At 56.8% G+C, this 22368-nt stretch overlaps 1 protein-coding gene across 3 annotated transcripts; it reads left to right on the top strand.

Moving 5' to 3' along the window:
• Positions 1–953: 953 nt before the first annotated feature.
• Glis2 (GLIS family zinc finger 2) lies at positions 954–21925 on the top strand. Of its 3 annotated transcripts, none has more exons than XM_052195849.1 (7): positions 954–1262; positions 14644–14864; positions 16505–16677; positions 17282–17458; positions 17535–17668; positions 17747–17868; positions 19334–21925. In XM_052195849.1, the coding sequence occupies exons 2-7, from the start codon at positions 14693–14695 to the stop codon at positions 20122–20124; spliced, it is 1569 nt and encodes a 522-aa protein (XP_052051809.1). In that variant the 5' UTR covers positions 954–1262; positions 14644–14692; the 3' UTR covers positions 20125–21925. The 3 variants fall into 3 exon arrangements, with proteins under 3 accessions (XP_052051809.1, XP_052051810.1, XP_052051811.1); XM_052195850.1 differs by having other exon boundaries at positions 955–1262; positions 17750–17868; XM_052195851.1 differs by lacking the exon at positions 954–1262 and having other exon boundaries at positions 14782–14908.
• The last annotated feature ends 443 nt before the right edge of the window (positions 21926–22368 follow it).

The following is a 22368-nucleotide window of genomic DNA, read 5'->3' on the forward strand; positions in this document are numbered from 1 at the left end:
GTTTGTTTGAACTGAGATTTGTCACCAGACAGCAGACAGGTAAAAAGATACTAGGCGTGGACTCAGGAATTGCCCAAGGAAAACACTAAAGAAAGCCAAGTCTGAGCTTCCCAGGAAAAGGTGGGAACAGCTTGGCTGCGGTGTGCAAGCGTTACTGACTTACATCCACTTTTCAGTGACCAACTCAATGAACTTACTGACCCCAAGTGCGATGACCCCGGCGGCGCTCAGAATAGGGGACCCAGGCTGTCCAGGCGGCTGTCACCGAGATAACGGAATCCTGGATTGGCTGTGGCCAGGCCTTGTGCTTATTTCACCAGGAGGGCAACTGAGGCTGAAGACAAGGCAAAGCTGGAAGAGTGAAGCGTGGCCTCGAACCTGTCGGAATCGGAAAGGCCTTTGCCTGCGCGGTCCTGGAACTGGACTGGGCGGGGAAATCAGGGCCTTCGGAGAGGCATTTCTGCCACCTCCGCGGCTGCCAAGGGCCGCGGGGCCCTGGCCAAGGTGACCCCGCAGGAGGAGGCGAGGGTCCCCGCCCCTCGCCCGCTGCGGCCGCCTCCATCTTCCCGGTCCTTGGGGCTTTTCCTCCGGGCCGGCGCGCCCGCCCCTCTCCCAGGCTTCCCCAGGGGCGGGATATCTCGCCCCACCCCCCGCCCCCCAGGCCTTGTCCTAGCGCTGCCCTCGGGCTGGGGGCGGGACCGCGGCAGGCGAGGGGGGAGTCGAGGAGGACGCGCGGCTCAGAGACGGCCGGGCTCCCTCCTTCGCTCCCCCTTCCCTACGGTGCCCGCTCCTGCGGCCGTCCGCCCTTCCTCCCCTCCCCCGGCCCAGCCCACCCCCCTACGCGCACGCTCCGCCTGGCAGCTGGCGCCCCGGGCCTGGGGCCGCAGTAGCGAGAGGGGTTTGCAGAGAGGGCGGGAGCGAGCGAGCCGCGAGGGAGGGAGGGAGGGAGACCGCCCCCCGCGCCCCTCCTCCTCGCCCTCCTCCACGGCCGCCAGTCCCTCCTCCCGCCCCCTCCCTCCTCTTCTCTCCTCCCTCCCTTGCAAAGACATCCCCGCACGGCCGGGCCGCCGCGGCCACCTTCCCTGCCCTGAGCTGCAGATGTGGCGGAGCGGCCGGGCGCCGGGCGGCCGCGCCAGGGGAGCCCGTGCCCCGTGAGCCTCGCGCCCCGGCCCCCGCCCGCCCCGGCCCTCCCCCTCGCCCGCTCCCTGCTGCCCCAGGACCGCCGGAACCCGCAGCCGGAGCCAGTCAACCCGGCCGCCGAGGTAGGAAGCCCCCGGGCGTCGCGCCGGGAGGACGCGGACCCGGCCAGGGACTTGCCTGGTGCGCGGGGCCGAGGGTCGCCTCCCCCTCCCGCGTCCTCGCCTCGCTCCGGGCCATTGTGAGCCCTCGCTGAGGCCCCTGCGCTCGCTGGTTTTGCGCGCTCCCTTTCTCGCCGGCTCCCTGTCTGGGTCCTTCGATCTCACCGTCTTTTCTCCTTCCTTCCCTCCTTCTGTTTGGGGGCCGAACTGAACTGTGGCCGGGCCCGGGGCGGGCGCAAACTTCACTGGGGAAGTTGGGCGTCTTCAGAAGGGGTGCTCTGTGAGGTTAGAGGGGGCCATCCGAAGCCTGGGCATGAAGTTGTGTGGGGCGTCTGGCAGCCTCCTTTGCTCACCGGTGAGCAGAGGTTATTTAGAAGGTACCCTCCCTTTCTGGGGAAAGACCTCCTCTTGCTACCCTTAACAAACCCTGGAGAAGGCAGGGAGGGGGGCGTCCCTTGGTTCAGCACTAGGAGTTGGAGTACTGTCTAGCGTTTGGTCCACTCCCGAGGGGTGGATGGAAGCAGGTGAGGGACCTGGCAGGATGGAGAGGGTGAGAGATTGCATCCTAAGGGAGGGTGTGGAGGAAGGGAGAGGCAGGTGCATCCCCCTCCTGCCGGGATGATGCTTGCACCTCCCCGCAGGCCCCCTGGGATGGGGCTGGAATCCAGACTGGCACCTGGACGCCTTGGCACACTGCCCTACCCAGTGGGGTACTCAGGCCACAGCAGGGCAGCATGCTGCCTGTCTGCCTATCCAGGAGGGCCCGCCCAGCCCAGCCAGAGGGTGGCGGGCAAGCACTGGTTGCAGGGAGTTGCCCAGCCCTGCCCTGGGGCCTGGGAAGCTGGAAGCTGGGAGGAGCCCTGGGCCCCCAGCCATCACAGCCCGAGATCTTGGCTCTAGAGGGAATGCTTGACACCAAGGGGGCAGTCAGGCCAGCCAATGGCCCTACCAAGACCTGAGCTGCCACGGGTCCTCCTCTGGCTAGGGCTAGGGCCTGTGTCTTGGTCCTGTGTTGCAGGCGCTCTGCACGGCTGCCTCCCTCCTGTCCTGGCACCCAGGAATAAGGTGGGGCTGAACCGTGGCTAGGGAGACAACTGCTATCTTAGCTAGCTTGCTGCAGCCCCTGGGCTCGGGGAATATAAAACTGTCCCCGTTAGGGTGCCCACCTCTTCCCAGGCCCCACTCTGGTGGCACAGTAGTACCACAGCTGTCCCAGCCCCAGCCCACACATCCCTCTGTAGTGACCTCAGAGCCCTCTCTCTCTCCTCTTTTCTTCCCTCTGGGCTCAGGCTGGGCCTCTCAGCTGGCCCTGGCTTGCACTGGGGGAGGGGTCTCCTAAGACACCCTTTGCTGAACTGCACTCTAGCTCATTTCAGGACCCATTCCCAGCTTAATATGTCCCTGTCTGCCATCAGTCAAGCAGGAGGCAGGGCCAGGCTTTGGTTTTGTGGGGTGGGGAACCCTTGGAAGCAGCCCCATGCCTTTAGCCTTTCCCCCTCCCCCTTCTTTCCGGAGCTACCATTAGTGCTGACCCCCTGACCCCCTATGCCTGCCTGCCCTTCCCTGTCTGTGACCCCTGACCTTTGGTGTTAAATCCCTCCAGCTGGGTCTCTCCGGCCCCAGAGTGACCCTAGCCCAGGCCCCCTGGGGGCTCTTGGCTCTCCATGCGGGGACACCTGCCAGCCCTCCCTCTGAGATTGGGGGTGGGTGGGAAGCCAGACAATGAGTCACCCCACTTCCAGGCACTACTGCTTTGAGGGTCAGTGGCCTTTAAGGGACTTGCTGGATCCAGGACACAATCTTTGTGTAGGGGGCGAATGGGGAACAGTTCTTGGCCAAGAAACCCTTTTTTTGTGTCTTGGGTTCAAATCTTGGCACAACCATCAGCTTTTGAGTGTTCTTTGGCCTGGCTCTTCCCCTGTCCAGGCCTCAGTTTCCTCATCTGTAAAACCTAGGGTCAGACAAGGTGAGATAGCTGAGTCCTGAGACTCGGCTGGCCTGTCTGTGGGGGCGGGGAGAAAGGATGTGTCCAACAAAAGCCAACTCTCAATTATCCGTGGGTGGAGCCTGCATGAAAAACTGGATGCCACAGACATCCCAAAACCTCATTTTAAACAATTGTGGAAACCTCGTTCCGCAAAGCTTTTGTTTCTGAAAAACTCAGCTGCAAAAGGGTAGTTGAAGCCATTTCTTCTTTAGCCCTCCTTCCTTAGTGGGAGTGAGGGGCTAGAAGGCAAATTGGACACGAGGCAGACAAAGGTCGGTCAGGGCCCCATCTCAGGGCGCGAGAGAAGCTGGACCTAACCTCTGCATCTCAGGCTCTCCTCCAAGGCTGGCTCAGCCTTGGCCCTGTGTAGTGGGAGGGTGCACTGGCCACCTAAATTGTTCCAGGGTCTGTGCTGGCTTCGGTGCGGAGGGAAGAATGTGTTTTTCCTCACGACATTTTCCCATGCACATTTCCGTCTCCCCAGCTGGACTCTCCTGGAATCTGAATTTCCCACTTATGGGAGAGGGCGGTGCCAGTGCTGGGCAGGGTTTGGGGCAATCCCAGAATGAGGGAGGAGAAGGGTAACAGCTGTGGCTGGGGGACCAGATGTTGAGGCTGGGGCCTGCAGTTCTGCTCTTGGGGAGGCATTCGGGGTGTGTGAGCATGTGCTATGCTCCTGGCTCGGTCCCCCAGCCTCTGTGCCTCTCTAAGATCCACTGAAGATCCCCACTTCCCGGGGGAGCTGAATGGTAAGGAGGAGTGTTTGCGCCTTTTACCCAATTGGGAAATTTGGATTCCAGAGGAGAGACTCAATCAGAGCAGAGTGAGGGGCTAAGCCTTTCCCAAGGCTGCCCTCCCCCACCCCCATCCCCAAGTCCCTTCAGTGTTCACCTGTGGTTGTTACTTGGAGGCTTTTCAAGGATGGTGGGCACCCTATGGCTGGTATGGGTGTGTGCCAAGCACCGGGTACCTCTCTCAGCGGACACAAGGGTGGGTCTCTGGACTGAGGCAGAGCATTGGGTTCACCAGCCTCTGCCTGGAAGCCTCTTCCCTCAGGAGCCGTGGAGTATCCTCACATTGAGTTAGAATCCAAGTACACGTATGGAAAGTCACTCAGGACACCAGAGCCAGGTGATGGGCCAGTCGTCCGTCCCTGTTCCAGCTGGTGTATGGACGGCGGCCCCAGCGAGGCTTGTGGGACACAGCTGCTGACCTGGTGTTTTTCTTAGGTAGCTGCACCAGGCCCCACCCTGGTGAAGTCTAACACCAGCGTGGCCAGGTTGGGAACTGGGCTTCTTTAACAAGTACCTCCGGCCGTTGTTCTCAGGAACAGGACGGAGCCTGCTTGTGCTAGTGGTAAGCAGACAAGTTTGCAGGGTAGAGCCTGCCCCCGCCCCCATCTCCGCCCTCTCAGAGCCAGCCCTCCTACTCACTCTGGCTAATAAAAATGGCAGAAGTTCCCCAGTAGACCGGGTTGTTGGGACAGCAGTGGAATGGTATTGAGGGGTAGTGCTGATATCCTCCTGAGGGTCCCTGGGAAAACCCCAACCCACATACATGCCTTCCACTTGCTGGGCTAACTTGACAAAGGGGGTGTGTGTATCCTCACCTGAAATTGCCAGACTTGTGACAGAGACTCATCTATCCCAATTTGATAAGTGAGGGAAGGCTCAGTGGAACAGGGCCAGTGGGCGTGTGGCCCTCTGGGGAGGGGGCGTGTCAGCCGGTCCCCTAGCCTGGACATAGCTGGGCCTCATGTCCTCAGCCCATTGCTCCCTTTGCATCTCTTTACCCTGCCTCTCTATGGGAGACGGGAGGGAGGCTGGACTTGGAGGTCCTCCTCTGGAGGCCTCTAGAAGCCTCGCTTACCGATGGTTGGTCCCGTGGGAGGCCGGAGATTGAATCTGGATGACCCTTCTGGCACTGCAGCTAGGACACCTTCCTCCAGGCGTCCCAGGCTGGGCAGACAGAGTCCTTGACTGTGGCCGTTTCTTCCCCATCCCCCAGATTGGAGGGGGAGGCCCTAGTTAGCTGGTGGCTGGGCTGGGAGGGGCGCGAGGGTGGAAATGAGGCTGCTTCAGGAGCAGGGGCTTCCCATCTGCTCCAGATGCCCTTGGTGGGGGATGGGCAAGCGGGCTGAGAATCTTCCAGTGCCAGGACTGTCGGGTGAGTCCTCAAGTCCTTTGTCTTGGATGCCCGAGAGCCTAGGTGGTACCCACCACAGGGGAGGAGTCTGAGATGCAGGTGCCTCAGCAGATGGCTAGGGGAGGGGACTCACATCTAGCCTTGGGTGCCTTCCTCCAAGGGTGGATGGAAATTCAGCGAATCCCCTCAGCAGGAGGCTGCTGAGCCAGTCTCCAGTCTCAACCTCGGAGGGAGCCTGAGGGAGAACAGACCCTCCTATCACACAAGGTCTCTGTGGGTTCCCGCTCACCATCCCCTTGAGATCCCAGCAGTCAAAAGGCTTTTGGAGGCTGGTGGGGGAAAGGGAGGCTCTGACAGGTTTGGTGACTTGTCCTGTGGTCTCTGAATGAGGAGAGGCCAGAGGGGAGCAGGCATTTAGAACTGTCTGGGCCTGACCCACGAAATGCCACTTTAGCTGGAACCTGACCAGTTCCACTCCTCACTGCCAACTCTCCTGCCAGTATCTGTGGAAGCCTCTGTCCTATGCCTCCACTGCCCTCTGGGTCTGACTGGCACATCCCTGCCTGCCTGAGAGTCCCTCCCTCCCTCCTGAGCGCTGCTAGCCGGTGTCACCGGGATACCTTACCTGCTCAGTTCCACAGATGTTGGGCCCTCAGATCTTGGATCAGGTCAGGTCTGGCCCCATCTGATGGGCATTTCTCTGTGATGTGGCTTCTTGATTTGCTTTGTAGTCCAGAGTGTATCCGCTAGGCAGAAAGGGATGACTGAGGAAAGAGGTGGGGTAGAGGCCAGAGCATATGCAATGTGCCCACTGGTATGGGCTGGATAGGTGGGAGTCCGAGGAGATGAATCTGAGGAGCGGGTCCTCCCCACCAACCAGTGATGGGAATATTATCGTCTCTCCCCTCTCCGACCCTTGTTCAAGTCTGTACCTGGCCCCCCATGTGTAGGCTCCAAGTGTGTGTCCCAGACAGGAGGTGAGGCTTCTGTGTCCTAGGTTCTGCTTTCAACATTGACCTTGGATGTCACTTTCCAGCTGAAGGGCACCTGCCACCTCACGTGGATAATAAACACAGTTGATTTCCCTTATTCACTCACTCAACAAACATTGGGAGGAGTGTAGGCCAGGTACAACGGAGCATGTGAGGAAACAGGTCTGGGTGTTGTAGGGGTCCCCGCTCCCATCCCATTCCAGGGCAGTTCCGTCCTGTACAGCTGGGAAATGAAAGCCCAAAGTCTCGCCTCATATCAAGTCAAGACACATTTGGTTTCCCAAACTCATAGCTTAGGGTCTTCACATCTCTGCTCAGTTCTGTATGGGAAGAAGATTGTTCTCTGGGTCAGCAGGAGCAGGGAAAGGGTCTGCTAGTGTGATCTTCTCTCAGATTGAGTGTGTGTATGTGTGTGTTGTGTATGTAGAGGCCATTCCTCAGACGCCTGGGACTCACCAGGTAGGCCTGGCTGGAGCCCCAGTGTTGGCATTGTAAGCGTGGGTCATTATGGTTGGCCTTTTGGTCCTGAGGGTTGAGCTCAGGTCTTCTGCTTGCATGTCAAGCATTGTATCAACCGAGCCATCTCTCTAGCTTTGGTCATCTTTTTTCCTCAGTGGGCTTGGAGCTGCCCAGGAACCCCAGTCCCTGCCCACCTCAGGCCTTTCATCTCGGAAGGAGGGTCCTTATGCCTGGAGAAGGCTTGAGGCTGAAGGTCAGGCAGCAGGACACAGCAAGGGCCAGGCACACTTAGTGAGCTTGAGAGTTGGTGACTTTGTGGTGTTAGTGATGCATTAACCAGGATTTAGACCCAGGGCTGGCATGGCAGGCCTCACGCCACAGCTATGAGGCTTGGCTAGTCTCCCGGCCTTCAGCAGCAGTGTCCAGGTGGACACTGGTGCAGGCGACTATCCCAGAAGACATGCCAGACAGGGCAGGGGTTTGGGGGAAATGATAACTGCAGGAGAATATGGGTAGCTGTCTACTTGATAAGTATGCCTCCGGCTTTTAGGGAGGCGAGGATCCTACGAAAGGAGAGGCTAAGGGGAGGAGGCTCTGAGCTGGAAGGGCCAGCGCCGCTCTTGCTTCTGTGTACAACACTCCATGGCTCCCCAGTGCCCCTCAGCTTTAGGTCCAGTCCCTCTGAGAAGCCTCCTCCTTTGCTGACTTGTCCTAGGCTGTTTGGGGGCCACACCTTGGGTCCTTACTGCAACCTTGGGCCCAGGAAGACTGCTTTGGAGAAAGGAGTTGAATCCCACTCAGCCTCCCACTCAGCCTCCCTATTGTTTGCAAGCGTGACCTTGACAGTCACTTAGAGATGGGGAGACAGCATCTCATTCCCAGGTGACTGGTTTGTCCCTGGCCAGGGAGGACTTGGTCCCTTTGTCCCCAGACTTCTCTTTTTAAAGCCCCTGAGCCATGACTTTTTAGAGCAAATGTAGACTTAAGGAACCGTGAAAAAGAGCCCAGGGTAGGAGAGGCTCCAAGGGAGGAATATCTTTTCTTACTGTTCATTTTGAGAAAGGATCTTACTTTGTTGCCCACCGTGGCCTTGGGGACTCACTCTATAGTCCAGAATTTTGTTTGTTTGTGTTTGTTAGTTTTTTTCAAGACAGGGTTTCTCTGTATAGCCCTGGCTATCCTGGAACTTACTCTGTAGACCAGGCTGTCCTCGAACTCAGAAATCCGCCTGCCTCTGCCTCCCAAGTGCTGGGATTAAAGGCGTGCGCCACCACCGCCCAGCTAGTCCAGAATTTGTCATCCCCCTGCCTCAGCCTCCCAAGTACCTGGAAGTATAGGCAGGTGACTCCCAGGTTTGCTTTGTGTCCCCATGACCTTATTAGACCCCTCCCAACCCTCAGCAGAGCTGTGTGCCCCAACATGGCTTCCCGGCCTGTGTAACTGAGCAACCTTCAGGCCCTGTTCCATCTGATTTATCCCGGACCCCAGCGGAGAGAGCCTGGTGCTGGAATGCATAAATGAAGAGGGAGGGAAGGGCCGAAGTCCGAGCCCGCCTTCCCCCCTGCGGTTGAGCTGGCAGGTGTGGTTGTTCGCAGCGGCCTGGTGTGGTGTCTGCCCCTGGGAGGCGGGAGGAAGGGAGGGCCACAGGTATGGGGCCTCCTGCTGGGTCCGTGAAAATCAGGGCTAGGCTCGGGAAGTGCTGTTTCCTTGCTTTTGTGGATTGGCCGCCCATACTTTTCTGGTCTCCTGAGCAGCAGCTCCAGCCACTGAAGCCAAGGGCAGGCCTCTGCTGCTGTGCACGAGGGTGAGACCCACTCTCTTGCCAACTGGCGGGTGCCTGTGCTGCTCTCAGAGCACTGCACCCCTCCCGTCCCTCCAACTGCAGTATAGCAGCTTGGTGGGGTGTTTGTTAGGTGTTGTGTAGCCCTGGCTGTCCTGAACGCTGTAGACCAGGCTGGCCTGGAATTCCCAGACATCAGCCTGCCTCTTCGTCCCGAGGGCTGGGATTGTCATCTCCCAAGTGTGTGCCACCACCTCCTGGCTGGGTGTTTGTTTCTTGTGACAGAATCTCACTATGTGGCCCATGCTGACCACGAACTGAACTTCAGATCCTCCTGCCTCTGCTTCCCAAGTGCAGGGATTACAGGTCTTTGCCACCATACCTGTTCTTATGCAGTGCTGGGGACAGAACCTGGAGCCTTGTGCTTGCCTTTACCAAAAGAGCTACTTACCCAGAACGACAGTTCTGCCTATGCTCGGCCTTGCTGGGCCCATGCCCCTAACTGGCCACCCTTCCCAGGGGTTGCAGTGGCTTTGCCCAGTCCTGTGTCCTTCCCTTTCAGCCCAGCGGGCTGTGTGGGGGCTGCTTGGCCTGCTTGCCTCTGGCTGAGGCCCAGGTGCAGGCTTGCTCATGGCCCCATACCCCCCCCCCCCCCAAAGCTGGGCAGACAGGAAAATACCAGACATAGTTGTGCAAAGGTGGCTGCAGGCGGGCAGGCAGCAGCGGGAGGTGGGGGCCGGAGAAGGGGGCCCAGAGCCACCAGAACATTTGCAGGCCTCTAGGCCAGACAGACCTTGCGGCCGGCCGGAGGGACACTTGTTTGCATGAGTGCTTGTGGGGCTCCTGTTAACCCACCCTCCTGGTCTGGGACAAGGACAGTCCTGTGGTGGGGCTGGTGAGGGGTGCAGGAGGAGGAAACCTCCTGGTCTTTAAGCTTCAGATCTGGGAGACCTTGGTAGACTGTAGGTCACCCCAGCCTAAGGCAGAAATGAGGATCCTCAGAGCTACCAGTGGCATCCTCCCTCCATGCCGCAGCCACTAGGCCAAGGCTTGGCCTATAGGATGTCCTGAATATCTAGGATCATATTGTGGTGCTTGAGTTACCAGTGAGGAAACTGTCCTGTGGAGGCTTAGAGAGTGACAGGGTCTGTCTGAGGCCACACAGCCAGGTAGTTTGATGCTGGCTTTGCTCTGTGAACTTGCAGTGGCAAAGTTCTCTGCCAGCTGTGTCCTCAGGTGCTGCTCAGCCAGTCTCCCAGTGTTCTTAGCAGAGAAGAGTTCACATCTGGACTGGTTGTCTGGAAACATTTGAGTTTCTACTGAGGTGGTGTGTATCGGCCGAGCGCCCCTCTTGGGGCTGGGAGGGAGCTACACACAGGGAGTCCAGGGAAAGCAGACTCCGAGCCCTTCCAGGACAGTGGCGGCCCCCTTCCCTAGGCCTGGAAGGCTTCTACACCCTCCCTCCAGGGTCTCTTTGTGCTGTCAGGCTCTGCAGGGGGCTCCCCCACCCCCACCCAGGGTAACTTCCCAACTCTGTGGTCACTCCACGGGGCGCCAGAGGCTCTCCCAGGGACACAGGCCAGCCAGAGTTCTGGTCTGGAATGAGATGTTAACATTTGTGGGTACACAGGGAGGACCAGACCTCAGGACTGTTCTTATAGACTGGAGGCCGTAGCAGGGGTGACAAGATGATTTTTACCAAGTGCTTACTGTGTGTGTAGCTCTATTCTATATGTTGAACATTACACCCGAACTTAGGGAAGGGGAGAAGGGGGTCAGGGGATATGGCAGGAAGCGGCAGAGCGCTGTGAGGCTCTGTGGTCTGACCCGTTAGAACCCTGCCTGCCCCTCCGGTTGGGAAGGGGCCCTGAGGGGTCCATCCTGCCGTTACCCTCCAGTCTCCCCTCACTGGGCAGCCAAGGAGGGTGGGGCTCTTGGCCAGAGTAGGGAGCGCAGCCGGTTCCCAGGAATGCGGGGTTATGGGCCGCCTGTTTTGGCAGTGTTTCTGCCCTCAGCTCTCCCAGCCTTCTGGTGGGCCCCCAGTCTCCTCACCCCCTTCAGTGCCTACCCACTGCCTGCCCTGCTGCCTTTCCTGGGTTCTGTACCTAACTCTCCCTCTATAAACCCTCTGGGCGGGGAGTTAGTAACCAACCTAAGCCAAGTCCAGGGACACAGGAGGGGCTGATAAATCCATTGTCTGTTACCAGGTGACCCAGGACAGGTCGCTCTCCTGAGCCTCAGTTTCTGCATCTATAAAGTGGGTTGAAGTGTCACCTGGTGTGACAAGTCCTGGACCGATGGGCTGTCAGCCTCTGGCTGGTGCGGTCATTGACATAGACACCACGGTCTTGCCACCTGTGATTGCAGCCTGGGGCAGACACTTCTCCCTAGCCTCAGTCTCCTAGTCTGGAAGGCCAGAGTGCTAAAGTGATGTTCCAGTTGGAGACACTCTTATATCAAGGCCTGGCTACTGACAGGTGGAGACCAGGGTTTTAACTGTGTGTGTGTGTGTATGTGTGTGTGTGTGTGTGTGTGTGTGTGTGAGACTATCAAGCTAGCCTTGAATTACTGATCTAATTGCCTCCCTCTCCCAAGTGGACGTGACCGACTGTGTGGAGAGGTGCATCTTGGGCCACTGTCACCAAGTTCTAGATTGGTTTTGCTATAGCTAACCAAATGTGCAGTTTCAAGACTACCCCTGGTGAAATTGGGGTGTTCATCATATTAGTAACACGTAAGGTTGTGGGGTAGGTGGGCAGTCCACCTTTGCTGAGGTCCTTGTTAAAGGTAGCCCTCCCTGTGGCAGGGAAGAAAGGACTTCACCCTAGCAGGAATTTGGTCCCCTTCTCTTAGCTTGTTGTCTTTAATGCTTAGTTTCCCCAAGGGGGGGGGGACGGTGGTCCATATTGGTCTCTAGAGGCCTGGTGCCCTGCAGACACTGCAGCTGGGGACCGGCTGTGCAGGGTCTGCAGTGGACGCACAATAGCAGTCATTGTCTTGGCATGGCTGGCTGGAGGCGCCCAGCCCACCCTCAGGGTGACCCCCGCCCCGGGTTGTGGGAGGGCCGTCCCGTCCCCACCCCTGCCGCCCCGGTGGTCTCTGTGCCGCCCCCTCTTGCGCTTCCTCCCTCACTGCCGCTTCCTCCAGCTCCCTCTGCTCTAATTAGTTCCTTTTGCAGCTGGAAGAGCCTCCAGGGCTGGCCCAGCACCCCCGCGCTGTTTCGTGCTCCCTTCACTGGCCCTTGCAGGTGGGTGTGTCATGGGACGCACTCTGCCTACCAGGAGTGAGTGCTCCAAGGCGTGGCCTTTGGTCCCAGATCTCAGCCCCACTGCCCAGGGTGTGAGACACTCAGCCATCGACCAGTAGAAGACAGGAGGCACCGGTGGTGGCTTCTCCAGCAGGGTTCTCAGGCTGGCGCACTCCCTGCCCCTTGGTATCGCACCTGTAAACACCTGACTAGGAGAGGTGGCACCCTGCCCCTGTGGACCACCGAACTCTGGAGACCTGCTGAATCCAGATCTCCTGGACTCTAAGGACAAGCTGCTGGGTCTGCTCCTCTAAGGAGGTGGTGGCTTCACTCTCCCTAGGGGCAGGGCCTGCCGTCACCCTTGTTCCAGGCATTTAAGTCTGGCTGGTGCTGTAGGGCCGGCCCTAGAAGGCCAGCTGCAGAGGCGGTTTGAAGAATGGGGGCCCTGCCTCTCTGCTTCCACCTAGCTCTAGAACAAAGAGCAAAGCTGAAGCCAGACAGGCCACTGCTGGCTGGGAAGAGGAGTGGAGAGGCCTTTGAGGTTGGCCAAGGTCAGAGCATGAGTGGGGTCATAGGCCATCTGCTCCCTGGGGGCGGAGGGTCGGGAAACTAACGGGACTCTCTGGGGCGTCTCTTCCTCCTTTCCCAGGAGGGGTGCAGAGCCTGGACTGGATTCTGACTTCCAGGAATGACCCCCCCTTCCTCCCTGGGCAGAACCCAGGGGCAGGGAGTGAAGGGGTGTCCCTGGGGACTGGATCTGCTGACTGTGGGGCGGGGCAGTCATTGCGGCCCCTTTCCTGATCTGGGTGATGGGCCCCTCACCCAGGGAGATAAGCTCCTCCTGCTGGGGCCATCCCAGCCCTAGGTGAACACTGCTGTTCCCTGGGGGTCTTCAGAACCAGATGACAGGCCAGTGGCTCCTCCTAGGCTCTCTCTGGTGGGAGGCCATGACAGGAGCAGGTGCCACAGGGTACTGCTCGGTTGGCACTGTGACTGAGCCAGTGCTTGACTTTCTAGCTCAGGCACTCTGCCAGTGGTCTTTTCTCCATGGTGGGTGGGTGTTGGGGGCAGAGAGGCCTGTGGCTTTGGGCCAGAGAGGGACCAGGCCACCAGCCCTTCCTGGCTCCTGAATTCTTAATCAGCATAAATATTTACTTCCTTCCTCCCCTTCCAGGCTCCCAGCGAAGAGAAGCTTCAGGGAGGCTGGATGGGCCTGTGTCTAAAAATAAACAGGTAGAGACAGACAGACAGACAGATTTAATGGGCTACAGGTCAGGCAGAGGGCAGCCTTTGCCTAGACAGGAATGGATGAGCAGGCCTAAGGCCACCCATCCCGGTCACCTACCCACCTACGTGGGTCTGGGACTCCTGAGAGGGCGGGGCTCTGGCCCAAGCATGGGTGAGCAGTAACAAGTGCATCTGACAGCTCCAGTGGGGACAAGTTACAGCCCTGAGTCTCATAGTGAAAAGGCTTCCTGTGTCCTGATGATGCAGCCCTGTGCCCAGAGCCCATGGAGCCACATGTGGCGGGAGCTGGAGATGTATCCTTACGAGCAGGGTTGCAGGCCAAGGAAGGGACCATCCTGTGTACCTGGGGAATGCCTCTGAGGCCTGGAGCTTGTGGGAGGTAAATGGGGAGGAAGTGAGGACCAGGTAGGTGAAGCTGCCCTGGAGCCCAAGACAGGAATACAACAGCTATCCTCTGCTGCCGCTGCCCATGACAGGGCACTAGATCTTACAAGTCCCTGTGGACACACTCAGCTGCTCGGGTGTTTTCCTTCCATGTGCACTTTGTATTAAGAACAGCAGTGGAGTCTCAGAGTGTGGGTGTTGATTTTCGTGGTGTGACAGTGACATGGACAAAGGCCAGAGGACAGGCGGGCGGCTTCTCAAGGGAGGAAGGTGAGGTGTTTGGTGTAGAAGGGCTGGCCTTGTGCTGTGAAGATCCATCCCTCAGCTGCAGGAGAGGAGGAGAGCTGCAGTGTGAAATTATGTCACCACTAGTCATTTCTACCTACTGTCCTGTGCTGGCCCTGCAGAGCAGGTCTGGCCACAGTCCCCAGCTGCCCCCTGGTGGCAGCCAAAGCTCACTGGCCTCTGGTGTTTGTCACAGTGGAAATCTTCTGCCTTCCCTGGGAGCCCTCACTTGTTCACCTGTTCTCAAGGCCAAGCTTTGCAGAGGCTGCCTGGGACCAGCCCTCAGGCTGCTTTCCCTGGAGGTGACATTGTTCCCTCCCTGGATAGGCATTTCTGGCACAGTGGGTGCTTAGTTGATCACCGAGGAGTGCTACCTGTATCTTGGAGATTTCTGTTGCTCCTGGACTGCTTTTAGGTCTCCAGATCCAGACTGACAGGCCTCCTAAGCACAATTTCCCATTCTATCAGAAGCAACAGTTGGGGCTTAGCCAAGTAGTTCCTAGGAGAGGTAATTTCAAGTCTGGCTATTCTGCCAGACTGTGAGTTCTGTGACTCGGGGCAGTCTCTAACACTCCCATGCTTACATGGAGACCATAGAGTTGGCCTATCCCAAAAGGCTCATGGGAAGTGGCAGTGGGATCTACATTGACCTGTGAGCCAGGCTGTTGAGGCTGACCTCTTTACTCCTCTGCTCCGGGAAGTTTCAATGGGTATAGCTGAAAGAGAAACCTAAGGTTACAATGTAACTGCACTAAGAAGTTTCAATGGGTATAGCTGACTAAGGTTACAATGTAACTGTATGACTTGTCCTTCCCCAGGTTCCTGCCTCAAGAACAGTTGGGTACATCTTTGACACCCCCTCCCACCATGCACTCCTTGGACGAGCCGCTTGACCTAAAGCTGAGCATCACCAAGCTCCGAGCGGCAAGAGAGAAGAGAGACAGGACACTGGGTGTGGTCCGGCATCATGCTTTGCATAGGGAGCTGGGCCTGGTGGACGATAGCCCCACCCCTGGCTCCCCGGGCTCCCCACCACCAGGTACTTCACCAGTCTGCTGGGGCCTCAGATGAGACTGCTCCAAGGTGTGTCCAACAGGATAGAGCTTACTGGGTCCAGTTGAGAGGGCCACCTCCATGCTTGTCCGTTCATCCTTTAAGTGGATGGTATCTGCCCAGTTCACACAGCGTGCACATAGAACTAGCTCCAACCGAAGCCTGTGGAAGGATCTGGAAAGAAGTGGGAGTCGGGCAGGCAAAGCAACAGCTAAAATTGTGAGACTGTATCTCTGGATTCTGAAGTTATCTGTATGGGTGGTTCTACTGGGTGGTGATTAAGGCAAACGTGTCTTAAAGTGCTTCGTGCTCACACCTAGGTGGCACTCATCTATTTTTTAATTAATTAATTAATTAATTATTATATGTAAGTACACTGTAGCTGTCTTCAGACAGCCAGAAGAGGGTGTCAGATCTCTTTACGGATGGTTGTGAGCCACCATGTGGATGCTGGAATTTGAACTCATGACCTTTGGAAGAGCAGTCGGTGCTCTTACCAGCTGAGCCATCTCTCCAGCCCCCGGCACTCATCTATTTAACCTTCAAATGAACCTGAGGATAAAAAGTCAGCTCATGTCATATGAATATTGTGATAAATCTCAGTGCAGGGTTCCTTCCTACCTCAAACCATTTATGTTCCCAGATTTCCCAGATGAAAGACACACACACAGCCTTAGGTTTTAACGTGCCTTCAGCAGCACAGTAGCTGGGCCACTGCCTACCCTCCATGCTGTTAGAATCCACCTCCTACTGATAACTCTGAGTTACTACTTACTAATGTCCATCTTCCATCTTGGCGGCTCTTGACCCACTCGCGCAGCCCTCTGGGCCGAGCTCTCCTGGTCCCTTCACGTGGCATAAATCTCACCTCTCTCCTCCCCCGCTGTTGGCTGCCGGCATCTTTATTCACCAATCAGAGTTAACTGGGGGTGGGTTCCTAGAAGCTTTGTGCAGACCAACTCCTGCAAACAGTTTTGGGGAACCCAAATTAGCATTTGAATATAAGCAGCTACAAGTTTATCCCAGTGTTCCCATTTTATAGAAGGGAACAAGGAGGCAGAATATTATAGGGAGTAGGGTAGTACTGTGTTTCTGTTTCAGTTCCTGTTCCACTGTTTATCCCATGAGCCAGGCAGGCCTCATCTGTACGATGGGTATTTATAATTTTCTTCTTTGGTGTTGAGATGATCTTGTGTAGTGTAGGCTGCCTCAGCCTCTTTTTTTTGTTGTTGTTTTTGTTTTTCGAGACAGGGTTTCTCTGTATAGCCCTGGCTGTCCTGGAACTCACTCTGTAGACCAGGCTGTCCTCGAACTCAGAAATCCGCCTGCCTCTGCCTCCCAAGTGCTGGGATCAAAGGCGTGCGCTACCACTGCCCGGCTGCTGCCTCAGCCTGAGTGCTGGGATTACAGGTTTAAACCACCGAAGTATAAAATCAGTTTCCTGCTTGTGGCTACCAGCTCTTTTGGTGAAGGTCAACAAGATGATGTCATCTCTTTGACTGTGCAGGCTGTTCCTTGGATGTCTGGGATCCCCGAGTAGTTAGAGACAGGGATAGGGATCCAGAGGTGGTGGGACCTGGTCCACCACGATGCTAGCTGGCTTCTCTGAAACATGATCTTCTTCAGGTTTCCTGCTGAACCCCAAATTCCCTGAGAAGGTGGACGGACGCTTTTCTGCAGCCCCCTTGGTGGACCTCAGCTTGTCGCCACCATCTGGACTGGACTCCCCCAATGGCAGCAGCCCCCTGTCCCCTGAGCGCCAGGGCAATGGGGACCTGCCTCCACTGCCTACTGCTGTGGTAAGGAAGGGAAGGTTCTAGACAGGGCTCCTTGGCAAGTGCCACAAATCAGATGATCTAAAGCAGGAGAAAGGAATTCTCCCAATTCTACAAACTAACATGTAAAGATGGTGAGGGAGCCACACTCCCAGAAGACTCCAGGGGAATTTCATTCCCTGCTGTCATAGATTCTGGAAGTCCTAATCCTTGGCGTTCATCCCCAGGCTGGTAACTGCATCCCTGCTCTGTCTGCATCTTCAGCTGGCCCTTTCCCCTGTGTGCATGTCTGTGTCCAGACCGCACTCCTCTCTGTCAGAGAGACGTGAGAGCATCGCCTTACTCCAGAAGGACCTCTCCTTACCCGATGACCCAGGACAAACTATTTCCAAACAAGCTCACCTGTGGACACCATGAATCAGGAGTTGGGTTTTCCTGAGGCAGGGTCTCTCTACATAGCCCTGGAACTCATTCTGTAGACTAGGCTGGCCTTAAGATCTACCTGCGTTTGCCTTTTAAGAGCTAGGATTTAAAGGCGTGCGCCATATTGATAGAATTTAACCCTATCTACAGGAGGCTCTGGGTCTGTCCGTGGGGCCCACTAACCTGCTCCATCCCCATTCCTTAGGATTACCAGCCACTGCGCTATTTGGATGGTGTCCCCAGCTCCTTCCAGTTCTTCTTGCCCCTGGGTTCCGGTGGGGCTCTGCACCTACCCGCTTCCTCCTTCCTTCCTCCCCCCAAGGACAAGTGCCTCTCACCAGAGCTGCCCCTGGCCAAGCAGCTGGTGTGTCGATGGGCCAAGGTGAGTGGGGGCTGGGAATGTGGCGGGGGCTGGGCCAGCACCCTACCTGGGCTTAGAACCCTGCCTGGCCCCACAGTGTAACCAGCTCTTTGAGCTCCTCCAAGACCTGGTTGACCATGTCAATGACCATCACGTCAAGCCGGAACAGGATGCTCGATACTGCTGCCATTGGGAGGGTTGTGCCCGCCATGGCCGTGGCTTCAATGCCAGGTGAGGGAGCAGGGTGAGGGCAGGAAGGGAGGGGCTGGTGCCCACTGAGCTGAGTGTGCCCCTGGGCTCTTCCTGGAGCAGGTACAAGATGCTTATCCACATCCGGACACACACCAACGAGAAGCCGCACCGATGCCCCACCTGTAACAAGAGCTTCTCCCGCCTGGAAAACCTCAAGATCCACAACCGCTCCCACACAGGTGAGCTCGCGTGGGGGGCGGGGGGGGGGGCTGCAGGGAGAGACTGGAAAGGGGGGCAAACCTCACCGTTCACACCCTACTCCACTTTTGTGAGACAGGGTCTCATGTACCCCAGGCTGGCTTCTAGCTCCTAGCCAGTGGTGGCATGGACTGGCAGTCTCCCTGCTTCACCCCAGTGTTCGGATGATAGGTGACTGTCACATCACCTTGATGCCACTTGCTGAGGGCCATATAGTTTACAAGGACACGATCATCTGACACCGCCTTAGGGTAGGCGGACTGGGCCTGTTCCTCCTCACTGTACCCTGAGCCCCAGAACCACACACACCATCCTAAGTAACTTAACTACTCCATTAAAAGGAGGAAAGCTGGGCATGGTAGCACACACCTTCAATCTCAGTATTTGGGAGTCAGAGGCAGGAGGAGCTCTGTGAGTTCAGGGCCTGCCTGGTCTATATAGCAACTTCCAGGCCAGCCAGAATTATATAGTGAGACTGTGCCTCAAAACAAAACAAGAAAAAAAACCCCAAAATTTAAAAAAGCAGTATAAAATAGGTGAAATTAATTATAACTGTATTCTATGAAACCCAATATAGAACTACATGTATGTGTGTATGTATATGTATATGTATGTATGTATATATGTGTGTATGTGTATGTACACACACACACACACATTTAAAAAATGCCAGCAAACCTGGGGATGGTAATGAGTGTCTGTACTCACAAATAAGTGGGAACCTGAAGCAGGAGGATCACTTGAGCTCAGGAGTTCAAGGGAATCTTGGACCACACGTGACACCCCATCTCAAAAACAGAAAAAGAAACAATGACCAAAACAAAACATCAGAACCCTGAAATGCCTACTCTCTTTCATACACATCTTTGAGATCTAGTGTGCGTCAGCCTCACAGCATCTCCTTCTGGACCCAGCTCCATTTCAAAGGCTGCGTGGCTGCAGGCAGTTCCTGTCCTGGCCATGATCTAAGCCGTGACTCTGTGATCTAAGCCAGGGATGGTGTGCACGCTTTAATCCCAGCACTCAGGAGGAGGCAGATCTCTGAGTTCAAGGCTAGTCTGAGCTACAGAACTGGTGCTAGGACAGCCAGGGCTATACAGAGAAACCATGTATGAGTAAGCCTGCACGAAAACGCAGAGCAGCTGTTGGAACCTACCAGGGGCCAGGCCTGCACGGGCACACACTTCAGGATGCGTTCTGCCTAACAACGTTCACAGGCTCTGTGGCAAAGGACCCAAAGTGCGCACAGCAGGAGTCCCAAGCACAGCTGCAGCTTCCTCAGGCTGTACTCTGCCTGCAGCCCTCGGTTGGGTCAGCCTCATACCAGGCGCTAACTGTCTCCCACATCAGAGTTAGAATGCCTCAGGAGCTCTGGGCCTGGGAGAGGCAAGGGAATGGGCGGAAAGACCTGGCAGTCGCTGCCGCTCAATGCACCCACCCTTACAGGTGAGAAGCCCTATGTCTGCCCCTACGAGGGCTGCAACAAGCGCTACTCCAACTCGAGCGACCGCTTCAAGCACACCCGCACCCACTACGTAGACAAGCCCTACTACTGCAAGATGCCCGGCTGCCACAAGCGATACACGGACCCCAGTTCACTGCGCAAACACATCAAAGCCCATGGCCACTTTGTGTCCCACGAGCAGCAGGAGCTCCTGCAGCTGCGCCCACCCCCTAAACCACCACTGCCCACCCCTGACAGTGGCTCCTATGTCAGTGGGGCTCAGATCATCATCCCGAACCCTGCTGCCCTTTTTGGAGGCCCCAGTCTGCCTGGCCTGCCCTTACCTCTGGCCCCTGGCCCCCTTGACCTCAGTGCTCTGTCCTGTGGCAATGGTGGGGGTGGGGGTGGGAGTATTGGCCCTGCGCTGCCAGGCTCTGTTCTGCCCCTCAATCTGGCCAAGAACCCACTGTTGCCCTCACCCTTTGGGGCTGGTGGACTAGGCCTGCCTGTGGTCTCTCTCCTGGGTGGCTCTGCTGGTAGCAAGGCTGAGGGGGAGAAGGGTCGTGGGTCAGTGCCTGCTAGGGTCCTGGGCCTGGAAGACCACAAGACGCCTCTGGAAAGGACGGAGCGCAGCCGCTCCCGGCCGAGCCCTGATGGACTCCCTTTGCTACCAGGCACTGTACTGGACCTGTCCACAGGCAGCTCTGCAGCCAGCAGTCCAGAGGCGTTAACTCCAGGCTGGGTGGTCATTCCACCAGGGTCTGTGCTGCTCAAACCAGCTGTGGTAAACTGAAACTGGGCAACCCATCTACCAGCTATGACAGCCCAGCCACCTACTGCGGGCTCATCCCCTGACGAACAGAAACTCTTCTGCGAAATAGCAATAATATCCTACTGCCCAGGGCCAAGCTGCGGCCCCAGACAAGCTGGGGGCAAGGTGGCAAGGATGGTGCTGGAAGGTCTGTGCTGGCCTCCTGGCTCCGGGGTGAGGACCTGGCTTGGACCTGCTGTCCAAGAAAGCCATTCTCTTGGGTGCTAAGGCCTCCATCACCTCCACTTCCCTAGTGTGTAGTCTGGGTGAGGCCTTCCTCTGCCTGTCCTCCCAGGACCCTCAGTCCTGCCTCTGGCTCTGGTGCATTCCTCTCCATGACCAGCCTGGCTGGGCAGGTTTCCATTCCTCCCCGCCTTACCTACTTGTCAACTAGGGAGCCCCCAGTGATCATAGATAGGCCCAAGCTTGGGGATTCCTTAGACCCCTTTCCCTCTGGTCCACCGTCTAGAGGGAGAGCAAGACAGACACGGGCTGCCTTTCCCCGCCTGCTGCTATGACAAGGTGCTTCCCTGCTTGCTTAGCAGAGAAGCCTGCTCTGCCAGCACTTCTCTTTCCTGCCAGAATTAGCACTGCCAAAGGGTTGGCAACACTTTCCAAAGAGGAAGGGTAGCGGACCACTCAACCTTCTCCTTGGGAATGTGCAAGCAGGTTCAAAGGATCACTGTACTGACGTGGTCTGGCCTGGCCTGGCCTGGGCAGTGCTGTTCTGCAGAAGCTTGTAAGGCGTTAGTCAACCCCAGGTGGGCTGTCAGGCTTGGGAAGCAGCTGCAAGTTGGGGGCCACCAAGTCATGGGATGCAGGGAAGGAAGACTCATTGGAAAGGACCTTTCTAGAAAGCACTGGCTGAAGCCCCTGGGTGTTAAGGGAGGCTAGGTAGCCAAGCACAGCATTAGGAGAACCAGCTCTGCTTGGGGAAAGTTAGCCTGAGCAAGGCCTGGGTGTATGACAGGGTTCTCTCTTAACAGCTGAACCCCTTTCTTGGTGCTGCCTCTCTTGCCCATAAGTTCTGTCCAAGCCAGCGTCCCCAGGGCTTGGGCAACAAGCAGGGACACTGGAGGACTGTGTGTGTGCTTCACATATCCCAACGGCTAGCTGCCCCAGCTTGGCCTCTTGTGTCCCCTGTACTATGCCATGGTGGCTCAGCCCCTCATGTCCCCGTGTGTAGAACAGAAGAGCTGCTCGGGTGGTAGTGGGGTCCTTCGCTCTGTGGTTCCTCTGAGCAGCTCTGCCTAGCCTTTCTCAGACTGCCCTTCTCTTCAGAAGGGTCACCCTGCCCTGCCCTACCTAACTGCTGGTCTTAGGACCCCAGCCCTGACGGGGCATGGCTGTGCTGGCTCTACCCCTCGAAGGGGCTGTGAGCAAGTGAAGGAGCTGGTCTCCTACCTGTGAGTCTGCCTCGGATGCAAGCTCCTCCTGGCTCTGTTAGGCCCTAGGCCTTACGTCCCTGGCTGGGGATTGGGTTTGAGACTCAAGCCCGAGAGCAGAGGGACAGAGCACTGGACATTAGCTCGGCATGCGACTCAGTGATGGACCAGGCTTGGAAGGGCTGGTATACTTATTGTCAGTTCGTTGCACATTCCAGGATTCAGTATTTTAACAGGTTCTAAGTGCCTTTCTATTGTAGCTTACAGTTTTCCTCCTTTTGGCTCCATTGCTGTTAGCATAGAGTTTTAAAAAAAGAGAGATAAGCTAATGACTATAACAATATATTCCTCCATGTGAGAGGAAGTTTATACAGAAACAATAAAGTGAGATGCAAAGATGGTTTCTGCATAATAGTACCTGCGCCAGGAGCCGGGACACCTGCTTGTGCCTGGTTGGTGGCCTCCCGACTACAGCACCTGAAGGCCGGGTCTGGGGCTTTCCCCCCAGCCTGCCACAGGCTACCTTCACTGTAAAGCTGTGATCCATCAGAAGGCCTCCCATCTGGGACTAGAAGGGTAGGTAGTAAGGGACAAGTGGATACAGGTTCTTCTGAAGCACACACCACAAGGGGCAGGCCTTGGTCTGTCACTGCCTGCTGGTCGACACCTTGGTCCAAAGCAAGAGGCCACCCAGAACTTCCTGCCAGCTACACACAAACATTCTGACCAATCCAATCTCAGCTGGAAATTCTGGGACTAGTACTTCTTTATCCCTAGGGAAGGCAGGGGCAGTCCCTTTGGTTTCCTCAGGACCGTGGTAGGACACAGGTGGGAACAGGTG

The sequence above is a fragment of the Apodemus sylvaticus genome, chromosome 10, assembly GCF_947179515.1.
Source record: "Apodemus sylvaticus chromosome 10, mApoSyl1.1, whole genome shotgun sequence".
Lineage (NCBI taxonomy): Eukaryota > Metazoa > Chordata > Mammalia > Rodentia > Muridae > Apodemus > Apodemus sylvaticus.

What these genes read in the sequence shown, in the direction of transcription:
- Glis2 (XM_052195849.1), top strand. Translation starts at nt 14,693, where the DNA reads ATGCACTCCTTGGACGAGCCGCTTGACCTAAAGCTGAGCATCACCAAG. An exon ending in GGCCGTGGCTTCAATGCCAG is followed by an intron (nt 17,669 to 17,746) that starts GTGAGGGAGCAG and finishes CTCTTCCTGGAG; the next exon opens with CAGGTACAAGATGCTTATCC. An exon ending in CCACAACCGCTCCCACACAG is followed by an intron (nt 17,869 to 19,333) that starts GTGAGCTCGCGT and finishes CCACCCTTACAG; the next exon opens with GTGAGAAGCCCTATGTCTGC.